The 13,356-nt window shown below is 35.6% G+C and overlaps 1 protein-coding gene across 2 annotated transcripts in view; it reads left to right on the plus strand.

Annotated features, from left to right (window-relative positions):
• Window positions 1–13,356, plus strand: part of TENM2 (teneurin transmembrane protein 2) — a 988,081-nt gene that overhangs the window by 64,912 nt on the left and 909,813 nt on the right. For both annotated transcript variants that reach the window (XM_061188437.1, XM_061188438.1), the window contains exon 2: window positions 8,609–8,884. In XM_061188437.1, the coding sequence (XP_061044420.1) occupies window positions 8,609–8,884 (276 nt within the window). The remainder of the gene's footprint in view (window positions 1–8,608; window positions 8,885–13,356) is intronic.

Raw genomic sequence — 13,356 nt, forward strand, 5'->3', positions numbered from 1 at the left:
AAATGAAGGTAGAGAAGGAAATACAGAAAGGAACAACAGAAAAGGGACAAACAGGAAAAACAGCAAAATGGTGAACCTGAATCCAGCCATATCAATAATTACATTAATATACACTAACCATCACACCAATTAAAAGGAAAAGATTGAGTAGTTAAGTAGCAAGTTCCAAATATATGCTGTCTACAAGAGACACATTTTAAATACAAAGACACAGAACAGTTAAAAGCAAAGGAAGGAAATTAGACATATAATATGTTCACTGTTAACAGTAAACTTAAGAAAGCTGAACAGTTTTGCATCAGACAAAATAGACTTTAAGACCACGAGTATTACCAGAGAAAAAGATGGATATTTGAAATTGATAAAAGGGTCAATTTGCCCTGGTGATAAAAAATTGTATGTGTCTAATAGTATAATTTCAAAAAGAAGCCTATGAAGAAGAAAGGGGGGGGAGCGGAATTGACAAAAGTAAAGGGAGAAAGAAAAAATACATGATTAGTTACAGATTTAACCCTTTCCTCAGTAACCGATAGGACATCTAGACCAAAAATATCAGTAAAGATGTAGAGAACACAATTTTTAATCATCTTGACCTTATGGACATTTATAGACCACTACATACAACTTTAGAATACACTCTATTTTTCAATGGTACATTCAGCAACATATACTATATTCTGGGCTACAAAGTGAGTCTCAGTTAATTTCAAGAGGGAATCCTAGAGAATTTGTTCTCTGTCCACCAAGTACTTAAGTGAGAAATCATTAATAATAAATCTAGACAAGTCCGAAATACGTGGAAATAAAACTACACACTTCTAAGTAACCCATGCATCGAAGAAGTACAAGAGAAATTAGAAAATATCTGGAATTGAATGATAATGAATGTACAACATATCCAAATCTGTGAGATGCAGCTGAAGAGGGGAAGATGATAAGTTTGTATTTTTATTTAAGAAATAAAAATTGTTTTCAAATCAGTGATCTACATTTCTACCTCAAGAACCTAGCGAAGGATGAGGAAATGAAACCCAAAATAAGTAGAGATAAATAATCAAGATAAGAGCAAAAATTAAAGAAGTAGAAAAGAAATGAAAATATTAAAGCCAAAAGCTGGTCCTTTGAAAAACTGATAAAGTTGATAAAACCATAGCTAGAATAATCAAGAAAAAAAAGAGAGAATACACAAATATCCCAAATCGAGGACGTTGTCATAAACTGTGACAATTTAGATGAAATGGACAAATTCCTTGTAAAGTATAATTAATATTAAACAGATATTATATCAAAAATTTATTAGATATTATCATCTCAAAATAATATCTCAAAAATTTATTAGAAATAGTCACTACATATTGATGATAAAACTATAATTATTCTAAACATATATGTACCTATAATATAGCCTTAAATAGAGATAAAGCAAATATGGATAAAGCTATGGGGGAAAACACCCATCATAGTAGGAAATTTCATCATATAACTTTCAATTCTTGGTAAGACAATCAAATGGCAAATTAGTACCATGTAGAAAAATTGAACACATGATTAATAATTTGGTTTAATTGACATATATAAAATCTTGCATTCAGTAATTAGAGAACATGTGTTCTTCTCAAATACACATGAAATACTTATAAAAATGTAGCAGTCTATGAAGCAAATTTAAAAATTGTTCAAAAGTTTAGTAACATAAAAATGATGCTCTCTAGCCAAATACAATTAAATTAGAGGTCAAAACCAGAAATGTATACAAAATATCCCAATACATTTGGAAATTTAATAAATAGGTTCAATAGAAACATGAAAATATTTAGATCTAAACAACAGTGAAAATGCTGTGAATCAAAACCTCTGAGATGCTGTGAAAGTGGTCCGTAGAGAGAAATATATAGCCTAAAATGCATACAATAAAAAGGAAAAATGGCTGAACACTGATGACATAAGAAATCAAATTTTAAAGATATGGAAAAGATCAATAGACTATACTCAAAGAAGGAAAGAGAAAAGGGATAATTTGTATACATAAGCATAAATAAACTAGAAAATATGTAGAGATAGTAGATAGAATCAGAAAAGCAAAAATTTGTTTTTTTGAAAGACAAAAACCATTATTCAATCACTGCTGAAACCAATCCAGTTAAAATAAAGCACAAATAAATGATGTCAGGAATGAAAAAAAAAAAAAAGCATCCTATTGATACAAACCTAGCAGAAATTTGAAGGGACTTAAAAATACTTGGATAACTTTGTGCCAATCCATTTGAAGACATAGATGAAATGGGCACTTTCCTAGAAAAATGCATTGTTCCAAAATTTTCAAAATCAACTCAAGAAAAAAAAGCTAATAATTCTGTAATTTTCTTTAAAAAAAGCAAAGTTTCTTCATTTGTAAACTGATGATGATCATCATATTATCTACATTTGTTGTGTGATAACTATGTGGCAGGTAGTGTTCTAAGCACTTTTACCTGCCTTATCTAATTCAATGCTCACAAGAATCTTATGAAGGCAGGTGCTATTTTTACGTCTGTTTTATACGTGAGTAAGTGGAGACTCATCAGACGTAATTAATTCTGAGAATATATGGTCAACGAGTATTTTTAAAACAGACACTGGAACTTGCACTTTAACCCTAGGCCATATACGTAGTGACTATTTTACAGGGTTGCGGTCCTAATTCATTGGAAAACTGTATATAAAAGCATTTAGGACAGCGCCTGCCACATTCTGAAGTCCTCAGTAAACGTAGGCTACTTAACGTTCTCAAACTTAGAGGTAGACCATTGGAGCTAACCCACTATTGTCCTTTGATTTCTTTATTTTTTCTAATTAATAAAAAAATTGTTTGGAGAAGCAGAGTCTCACAGGGTCAGATGACTGTATGCCTTTGTAATTCTCTTACATAGGATAACTGATTGGTATAGTTTTTAATACGGGAATTGATTTTTAATCTTGTTGGAATTTTCATCAGCAGAAAAGAGTCTCCAGCTAGCTGGAGCATTTCCTTTCTATTTCTGAGCTGGCAGTTGTTCAGCAGAATGCTTTGTTGTAGTCGCTTTTGGGTTTTCCAAGTTCGGCTTTGTTCAGGTTGGAATGGGAAAATGCCATATCAGAGGAGAATGCCACATTCACCTTTGGCTTTGAGGGGATAAAGCTTACAGAAAAACCTCAAATATTGGAAACTCTCCTCTCTTCACTAGCCTTCGGTGTTTCTTTGATCTGGAATGTATTTATTAACATTGGAATGATTCTAGTTACAAATTGGATAAGTTGTGACATGTCAGACAGAGATTCAGGTAGAGACCAAAATAATTATTACGCAAGTTTAGAAATATCAAAATATGAACATTTTAGGTGCTCTACACAAAAGAAAATTTCGATTCTTAAAGTGTATTTTTGAAATATAAATATTAGGCCTAAATTTTATGAATAATAATGCATGTACATCTACTCTGTAGTTTTAAGCACAGGATTTTTTGTGAACAGTTTTGTCAACATTTGGGAAACTATCTGAATGTGTAAAATCAGATGAACTTTAGAAGGGCATTAAGAGAGAGTTGATGTGAAGAATTTTAGTATACACAAGCATAAAATTTAGAATTCATGAGTAGTTTCTTCATTGGCTTTCAAAATTGTTACCATTGCATGTACAAATATGTAGATTTTAAATTTTTATGAAAATAATATTTTAGATAATGTTGGTAACTGATTTGGACTGATTTTTGTGTGTAGCTTGTACATATCTTTAATTGCTCAAAATTTAAAGTATTGACATTCGATGTAAGATAATAATTTGGTGATATATTTTGATGAATCAAACCAAAATGAACGTTATGTTTTATCTCTTATAATTCCGATATTTTTCTTCATAGCTTTCTATTTTGCAAAAGCTTATAGCATCCGATTAAATTACTTCACTTTCTGTGATAAAGAGACTATAACATTATAATTTGTGTTTTTTTCTTAAATATCTGCTAAAAAGTTTGGAGTCAATATTCATTCCTGACTTTAACATGTTGAGTCTAACATTTGCTCAAGAAAAGTGACCCATGTTTATTTACAAGAGATTCTCTTTGTCTTAGGATAAATGATCCTAGAAAAAAGACCACTTCCAAAAGGAATCAGTGTTTAGAAAGAACCAATATTTCATATTAAATAGTAAGAATAATTTATTGTGACTTTATCTTGAGAAAATAAGATTATCAAGAGTATATTTTATTTTATGTTTAATACAATTTATTATTCCAACTGTGCTATAATTATTCAGAAGGATAAAGAATAACAGTTTGTGTGGGGCATGATATACATTTTATGGCACAATTGTATGTCTGTACAACACTACATCTTTCATTCCTAGTGGCATTTTGCAGCGTGATCACAGGGGGTCATATTTTGCAAAAAAATATTTGATGGATTCATTAATTTTCCAAAGGGCCTCTCATTAACCTTTTATTTAAATAATTATCTTTCCTCATTCAAGTTGAGATTTTCCTGGTTCTTGGTATGATGAGTGATTTTTTTATTGTATCCTGGCTATTTGAAGTATTATGTTTTGAAAACCTGGATCTTACTTTAATCTTCTCTTTCAGCAGGCCTCCTCTGACACCAAGCCAGTGGGGAAAGTGGGACCCTGAGGCTTGACTGCCAGGTGGAGGTGAAAGTCCAGGCTCCTCACTTGACCCACTTTGACAAGGGGGGGAATTGGGGTGAAGTGGGGAGGGATGCCTCCTTGTTACTGGGCAGAGTTGGGTTTTCAGCCCCCGCACTGGGACCCTGCAGATACCAACCTGGTTGAGAGGGAGAGGGGCACCTCCTTAGAGTTCCCCGTGAGTCCTCCAGTGGTGGTGAAACTAGATTTAACATTTATCCTCCTCTGACTCCAGCAGGGAGAGGGAGGGGTACTTCAATATCACTGTGTGGAGATGGAAGTCTAGAATCCCCTCATGGACTCCAGTGACACCTTTGCAGGGAATCAGGGAAAGCTCTTTACCACTGGATGACAGTGAAAGTTCCACCTCACCACTCAGTCTTCTTTGATTCCACCCTGGTGTGTTTGTGGAGGTGGGGAAGGACCCCTCATAGCAGTAGGCTTTACTTTGGGTTTATTTTATCTGCTTCCATTGGTATTTCCAATTTGCAGATTTCTCCAGCACCACGTCTGGGATATATGAGGCAAAATGAAAACCCAGAGAACTCAGCTATGTTTTTCCTCAGGTCCCAGGACCCTAATAGATCTGTCTTCTTTTGAACCTCTTTTGGACTCATTTTATGTAGTTTTTGCATGTACTGTCCAGGGATTTTAGCTGTCTTTAGTGGGAAGTGTAGAGAGACCTGGGAAATTTTATCTTAATCTAGAACCAGAAGTCCATCATCTTTTGATCATGCCGATGTTCGTTTCTATTTTCTCTTGTTAACAGCTTAATTCTGTTAAATCTTCGTTATTTTATGTCCTTGATTATAATCCTAGTGTTTTTTAGCATCACTTTTATTGACTTCATGGATATCTGCATCTTCACAAGTTTTATAATTTAATCTCAGATTGGCACCGTATTACTTCCTGTTATTAGCAACTAATTGATGATATAGACATTAATACGGTGGTTGATATGAGGAGAGATACTAGTAGTAAGTGGGTGGGGATAGGTGGGGATTAATTTCGTAAGTGATCACTATTGACTAGTTTCATGTTATAGCAACTTTTGCTTTCCCGTGTGAAATTTCTTCTCTTAAACTCAGGGGACTCACATAGTAAACATTTAGATAATAAAAGCTTTCTATATTGTAACCCCCCCCCCCATTACTACGGTTAACTTTTATCTTCCTGCCCTCATAGTAAAAATCTGTTCAAATGCTGACATTTTCAGTGCTATTTGTATTCGCTGGTATTACCATGACATGATAATTCTGACTTAGCGACATATGTGCTTTTCCTACTTAAAGGTTATTTCAAAGTGCGAGAAGTTGGGAAAAACTTAGAAAATAAAGCCAAGATCACAGTGCACTGACATATCCTTCCTTAGGATTTTTTCCCCACATAAAATTAGTTGGTCAAAGGATGACTACTGATACCTGTTGCAAAATTTTCCTCTAAAAAAGTTTTGGAAAGGATCCAGGTCATACACTGAGATTACGATTTAAAAAAAAAAAAGACAACTTAAAGCAAAAGAGACTTATCAATGGAGTTATTTTTAAAGACTTGCGTTCTGCTATCCTGATCACCTAACAGTTTTTAGACATTGCTGTTCTCTCAGTGTCAATATTTGGACATTGATAACACCTTAAATTATAATAAAATTCCATTATATAAATATCATTGCTTTTGTGTAATCATTCATCTATCAAAATATTGACTCTGGCCTTGACAATGTATTATGGGGCCACATTAAGCAGTGTATTGGCAACAGCCATAAAACACACACCTGAGATGGAAGGAGTTGGAGACATCGTCCACACCCGCTTTAATTAGTGATCTAGCGAGGTTGGAGGCAAATAGAGGGTCAATATGTGTTCCATGAATGCTGCAGTATTGTGCCTCTTTTTATCCTCTGCAAGATAGTAAAGAAGGAGTGAAATGTTGACTGCTTTCCACTAGAAGCCTTAGCTTGGAGAATCACACAGTGACTAGTTTCTCTCTTCTATTCAAAGCTGCCATGGAGCTTAATAAAGACATAATTATACAAGATGAATTAGAGCCAAATCAGTCTTCCATCAATAAGCAAAGTAAGTGCAAAACAATAAGTTGACATAATATTAACATTCCCCTGTACTATTTACATGCTAAGCAAAGTGGTATAACATGAGGACTTGGTCTAAGCCAAAATACATGAAAAATGTTTGTCTGAAATAAGTTCACACAGAGGAGTGCTTGGGAAGCTGGGTATGGTAAGAGCAAATGGAAGGGGACGTGATAACTTCTCGGTGGAGTAAACTCCCAGTCCCTTGTGTCTACCACTAGGTGAACGTCTGGTGGGCAAGCTGCGACAGGATGAAGGGTTGGAGCACCGGATGACCTTTCATGGCTTCCTGGCCCTTTTCTCTATAGTATTTATCACTGTATAGATTGTACTTTTTTATGTGATTCTTTGATGAATGCCCCTTTCCTGATTAGACTGTAAATGTCACAGACTGTATTTTTATACTTCTCACTGTTATATCTCCAAGGCCTAGCACAGCACTAGGAACAATAAATATTTGTTGAGTGATTTAATAAATGTTAGACCAGTCTTTCCTTTCTACTATATCTGTGGCTCTCCAGCTTCATATGTTAAACCAGCAAATTTGGGAAAGACTTGGTCCAAAATCTGCCCCAGGTACTTAGAGTGAGGTTTCTCTTCTGTGAGTTTGTTGAGGACAAAAAGGTACCAAACTAGGAATTGTGGGGAGCGGGTAACATTGGGGAAGTGTGGTCCTAGTGGAAGATGAAGCTGAGGAGTTTAGAAGGGAATATTTTTGAAGAAACAATTCTGTTTTTAGAGGAAAGCCTGCCTTTCTATAAGTGTGAACTTATTTAACTTTTTCTGGTGAGTTTGGTATAATACCTTTTACCATATATAAAATAGATAACTAATAAGGACCTATTGTGTAGCACAGGGAACTCTATTCAATACTCTGTAATGACCTATATGGGAAAAGAATCTGAAAAAGAATGGAGATATATATATATATATGTATATATATATATATATATATATAAAACATATTCACTTTGGTCTACACCTAAAACTAATACAACATTGTAAATCAACTATACTCCAATAACAATTAATTAAAAAACAAAACAAAAGTGGACTAACTCCATCCCTAGGATGCTCATTTAATTAACACCTTACCTATACTCACTTAAAAAAAAAAAAAGAACAAACTTGGGTGTATGTATTATCACATATAAAACACACAGTGATTCTGAGAGGAATTTAAGAGATTAATACCCAGATTTTACAGAAGAGGAAACTGGGGCTCAAGTTGTTAAGAGAGACTTGCCACAATGAGACTTACCAGTGGAAAGCTAGGACTGGTCCCCAGGTCTCCTGGCCACCACTCCCATTTATTGGAGGATTAAGCTTCTTTGACATGAAGACAGACTGCTCAAGGATCAGATCCAGGTTTTACTACAGTCTAGATGTGTGACCTTGGGTAAGTCACTTAAATTCTCTGTTCCTCAGTTTCCTTATTGACAGAATGATTCCAGTAATATTATCATCATCATAAAGTCGTTGTGAAAATTTTAAATGTAAAATAAAAGTTGCAGAATAAAAGATGCCTGGAGCAAAGCACGTGCTTGGTATATATTAGCTCCTCTTATAAATCCAGTGTTTTTATCAGCTACATGGTGCTACCTAGACAACAGTAAATACTTAAAAATTTTTCAAGTAAAATCTGAGCATTCCGTTTTAGGATTAAAATTAATCTTAGATGTTTACTTTTTTGTTGCTCTTGTTCTCAAATATACCCCAATATCCTGAATACTCTTGCTTAGCTGTATACTACAGCAAATCCGGTATAGTTTTTGAACAGGAAAATGTCTGTCTGCTTTTTCTAAGAATAAATTTGAAGTTTGAAAGCATTTCACAAATTTTAATCGGTCTCTTTGTTGCTGTCACCCTAGGAACTAACTTCACCCTTGCAGAGCTGGGGATCTGTGAGCCCTCCCCGCACCGAAGCGGCTACTGTTCCGACATGGGGATCCTTCACCAGGGCTACTCTCTGAGCACAGGGTCTGACGCCGACTCCGATACAGAGGGAGGGATGTCTCCAGAACATGCCATCCGATTGTGGGGGAGAGGGATAAAATCCAGGCGCAGTTCCGGCCTGTCCAGTCGTGAAAACTCGGCCCTTACCTTGACTGATTCTGACAACGAAAATAAGTCAGATGAGGAGAACGGTAGGCCCGCTTCTTAAATATTTTTTAATGTTCTGGGTACTGCACAATGTGGGGCTTGGGATGTTTTTGTGTTTTAATAAAGAGGCGTATAAAAACCATTCATTTTCTTTTAACTCGACCTTGTCTACCCACGCTGAGCTGGGGCAAAATAAACCAGCACACCTCAAACACACAAAAAACGAGGAGAGAATTTTAAAATCACATTTTGATGATAGCACACTATTCAGGCATCGTCAGTTGGTCTTATTAGCAAGTAAATTGCATTGCAAAAGAAGCAACTTGATAAACTATGACCTACACCTAGAAAATGTCCTCTCTCCACAAGTTTCTAGGTCTTTGTATTGATTTCCCCTTCCCAGTAAATGGCAACCTGGGTTATTTTTTTTCATGAAGAACTCTTAAGAATCCTACCTTATCTTAGACTTTCATTTCCAGGCGGCAATGCCTCATATCCGTATTGGAGATCAAACTTGGAACAGATGCTCTGGAGTTTAATAATGACAAATAGGAAGAGACTTGTCTTCAAAAAAGTATTCTCTTCTATGTTTACTTTTCTCCTTGGTACCTCTGTAGGTTCATGGCTTCCCACACCTTCTGTCACAAATCACTGTTGCTTTATCCATCAGCTTTGTGGATGTGTTTTAATGAAAATTAAATGCTTCCGATCATTAAGCAGTAAATATAGGGAAGCCTAAGCAAGTCATTAAAGAGAGAAGGTGCTTATTTGTGGCTTTCTTAGCAACTCAGAACCGTGTGGAGTCCAAAACATTTTTTAAAAGATAAATTGCATTAGGTACGGTGGATTTATTGAGAAAACATCAGATGCTATGTGGTTTGTTATGAATATATTGTGTGTTTGCTAAAAGAATTACCATTAAAATGTTTACAAATAGATCAGTTAAGAAGGTTTCTATAAATATTATAAACCTCTACTAGAGCAGCTCTAAGTATTTTCTTGCCTTTAAGAAATAAAAGAAAGAAATTTGCAGGCAGGCAGGCAGCTTGTTGTAAATACAAAAGCATAGCTAAATATCGTTTACTCTCCAAACCATGTTGAAAATACATCATTTCCTGGGTAAGTCGCATATATTCTAAAAGATGTCACTATGTTGCATTTAAATTTATGTTTAATTGTGAAATAATTTATTCTACAGTGAGGACAAGGGGATGTGTCTTCCTTATGCCTCAGTTCAGGTAGCTAATCAAGGTGTCCTCTCAAGGAAAAATCTGCACTTGACTCCTTTTGAATTTTAACAGAATTCTGACACTTGGTACATCCAGCACTCTAAAGGTGCTTATTTGTTAGGAAATTACTTTCAGAACTTTTCATAAAGGCATACATTGAATCCATTTACTGACGTACTTTTTCCACTTCAGTGTGTGTCAGGTACTATTTAAATGGAGGCACTTTGATTGCCTAATAAATAAAATCATTTGTAATCCAAGAATTTACGGCATATCTTAAACAAGGTATTTTAGCAAATGTTCCGTGGTTGGAATTCTCGCTGGTCTCGTGGACACCATCTATAAAGAATTATTTATACATATTCCTAGAATTCGCACCCTTTCTTTTTTAAGCTGTATACATCTTAAGAACTCAACGAATAAGGGGAGATTTCCAGAGAAGAAAAGGGAGCAAAAAGGCTTGCCTTGAATTTACCTACAACTGTTAGGGATGAGGGGATTTTACAGGTAAAGATGTATTGGGTGGACCAACAGTAGTTGCTTTTTTCCAATATCATTTGAAACATATTCAAACAGTTTTCACCTTGTGGCACTCTATATAAATCCCTGTGTACTGATAGGAAGTAAACCCTTAGATACAGTGTGGTGATTTTTCCCTGTAATGCTAGTTCTAATACAATCAGAATTGCATAAAGAACTTAGATAATGTACTTAGAACCAGGAAGCAATTCTTTTGTTCCTGAATCTGGCAGAGCATGAAGGGGGAGTTCTGAAGCCAGAGTTCAAGCTTAGGTGATAGATGGTTATTTAAAAATGTACAGATAGAATGTGTTTCCTTTTCTCTTTTTTAATTTTTTCAATATTTCACAGATTCCAAAGATGTACGTAACGCATGCTCTGTTCTCCTTGGGGGCCAGAAATAAAAACAAGAAATTGTACACGTCACATCATAAACTCCTCAACCAAATAAAAAGTGAGGAGTGAGCTACTCTGCAGACTGAGGTGTTAACTTCAGTCAACTTCTTGCCCTTTCTTTTTGATAAATTCTATTTAGCTCCCCCCCAAAATCAATGCGTTTTTACCTCACTGGTTTTATGAAGTTTGGGAATGTATTATCATATAGATTGACAGTTGCCCCACTGGTTCCACACCACAGCGTGGACACTTACAAAGCCATCATTAATTTCTCACACTCGTACTCCGCCATGGCTTCCTCCGTAATAAACACTCTGTCCTTCAGGACCAAATCAATAACCTTTTAGGTATGCTTCTCTTGAAGAGGAAGTAACGAGAATCTATACTCTGAGAAAGAAGGCCTCCAATTCCATTTTAGATTTTAAGGATATGTGGCCATGGAATGAATCTTTTCTTTGGACCCCATGTATTTTTATTTCATTTTTATGGTGGGATCTTGGGGTACAGAGATTTTCACAGCGCTTTTTAAAAATTGCCTTAAAAAATTCCTAGTGTGGTTTTGCTAAGCAAGTCAAGACATATCTCAAAAATCAACTCGGCTTTCTGTAACCTAAAACATGGACCCAACCTTCAAACTCATGTAATAAAAATCCCTAACTGTCAACAGTTCTTCGTACATGCTGCTGTGACAAAAATGACCTACAAGTAACTGGTAACTTGAAAGTCCCATCACACCAAACACACAGGTGAATTTGTCCTTCTCCCTTTTTTTTTTTTTTTTTTCCTGGTGTAGATTTTTCAAGGTTATCACCACGCACAGCTCTGCATCTTACACATACTCCATGGCCACCAAATTAATATTGTGCTCCCTTGGATTGCTTTAAATAGATAGAACTCTCGTGTTCAGGTTATTTTATCAGGTTCTTTAACTCTATCTTTAAGCTAGCGATGGCTTAGCTAGAAATGGCAGTGAAAGTTGGAAACAGCGAGGCCAAGCTTTTGCAGCTGTGAAATTTAACTGCATCTATAGAAAGGGCTTTCCCAGTGACTCTAAATTAGAATCATTCCTTTTTTGGGTAATAAATGTCCCACTTAAAATATGCCCTCTCCGAGGCCCTTTTTATCAGTTATGGAGAAAATGGGGCAGCCACTAATACACAAGAATAACTAATTGCCTTCTTAAAAATGCGAAATAGCACACACTGTAAAAAATCTGGTCTGCACAGTCTTGACCCCCTTAGGCAGTTTCTTTACCTTGGGGACTTAAAAATATCCTTGAGATTTTTTTTTTTTTTTAAAGCATAATTCTAGTTTCAGTTATTTTATTGGAAATCCAGAAAGAAGAAAAAAAAAAAGGAAAAGACAAAGAAAATAAGCTTGGCTCTGGGATAGGAAGCCAGAAATTACAGAAAACAAAATCTGACTTTGGATTGAAGCTTTAAGAAAAGTATCCTTCCTTTGCCCTGTTTGTTTCCACCCTAAGTAAATAAGGACAGTGTTCATTTTCATCTGTTGTCAATTGGGAAATTTATAATTCTCCTAACGTACTTTGAGGATGAAAATATAAATGTTGGGTTAATTCCATTCCATTACACCAAATGCATTTATGAAGCAAGCGGGCTCTCGGCACCTAATGGATTTGTGTGAAGTGTATTTGTGGAACCCAGGTGCTATTAGATTGTGAGTCCTCTTGGAAGAGGTCTGTAGTGTTCCTCTCTCCTCAAGAGAACTTTGAGCGCACCCAGGTATTCATCGCAGGTTCATGGAGACATGGGGCGTGAACTCAGATGGGAGGAAGGCGTTCCCTTAGTACCAGGGACACTGTCTGTAGATCGTTACCTCCAACTACATGGCCTTCATTTGTCCTAGGAGGTGAGTTTCATAAGTCTTCCTTCTTTCTCTTCAAAAGGCAGCTCCTCAGTAGATTTTACATTAGAGTATCCTGTAAGCAAACACACCCAAGACCTGCCAGTGGGTTTCTATTTCTGTCCCACTCTATTCCTCTTACATATTCTTAAATTTATTTTGTGTTTTATAATCCGCTCTACTCCTTTCTCCCCGCCCCCAAGCCACATGTAAAAATTACAGAGAATGCCCGGAACAGATATAAAATCTTACTAACAGCACCAGACAATGATAGCCAAGAGCTCATAATTTTGCTCTTCACAAAAGCAAAAATGTTCAGAGTAGGAATAGTTAAAGAGGTAAGTACAAAATCATAGGGTAATATTTGTACTTCTGATGTTGATATGTGGATGATTTCTTTTTCAGCCAGATTTTATGGGAAAAAACTTCCATGGTAGCTAAAGAAAATGTTGCCTCAATCCCTTAAAAATAAAACAAAAATCACACTTTAATCCCTTTTGGATGAC

This window comes from Eubalaena glacialis, chromosome 4, assembly GCF_028564815.1.
Source record: "Eubalaena glacialis isolate mEubGla1 chromosome 4, mEubGla1.1.hap2.+ XY, whole genome shotgun sequence".
Lineage (NCBI taxonomy): Eukaryota > Metazoa > Chordata > Mammalia > Artiodactyla > Balaenidae > Eubalaena > Eubalaena glacialis.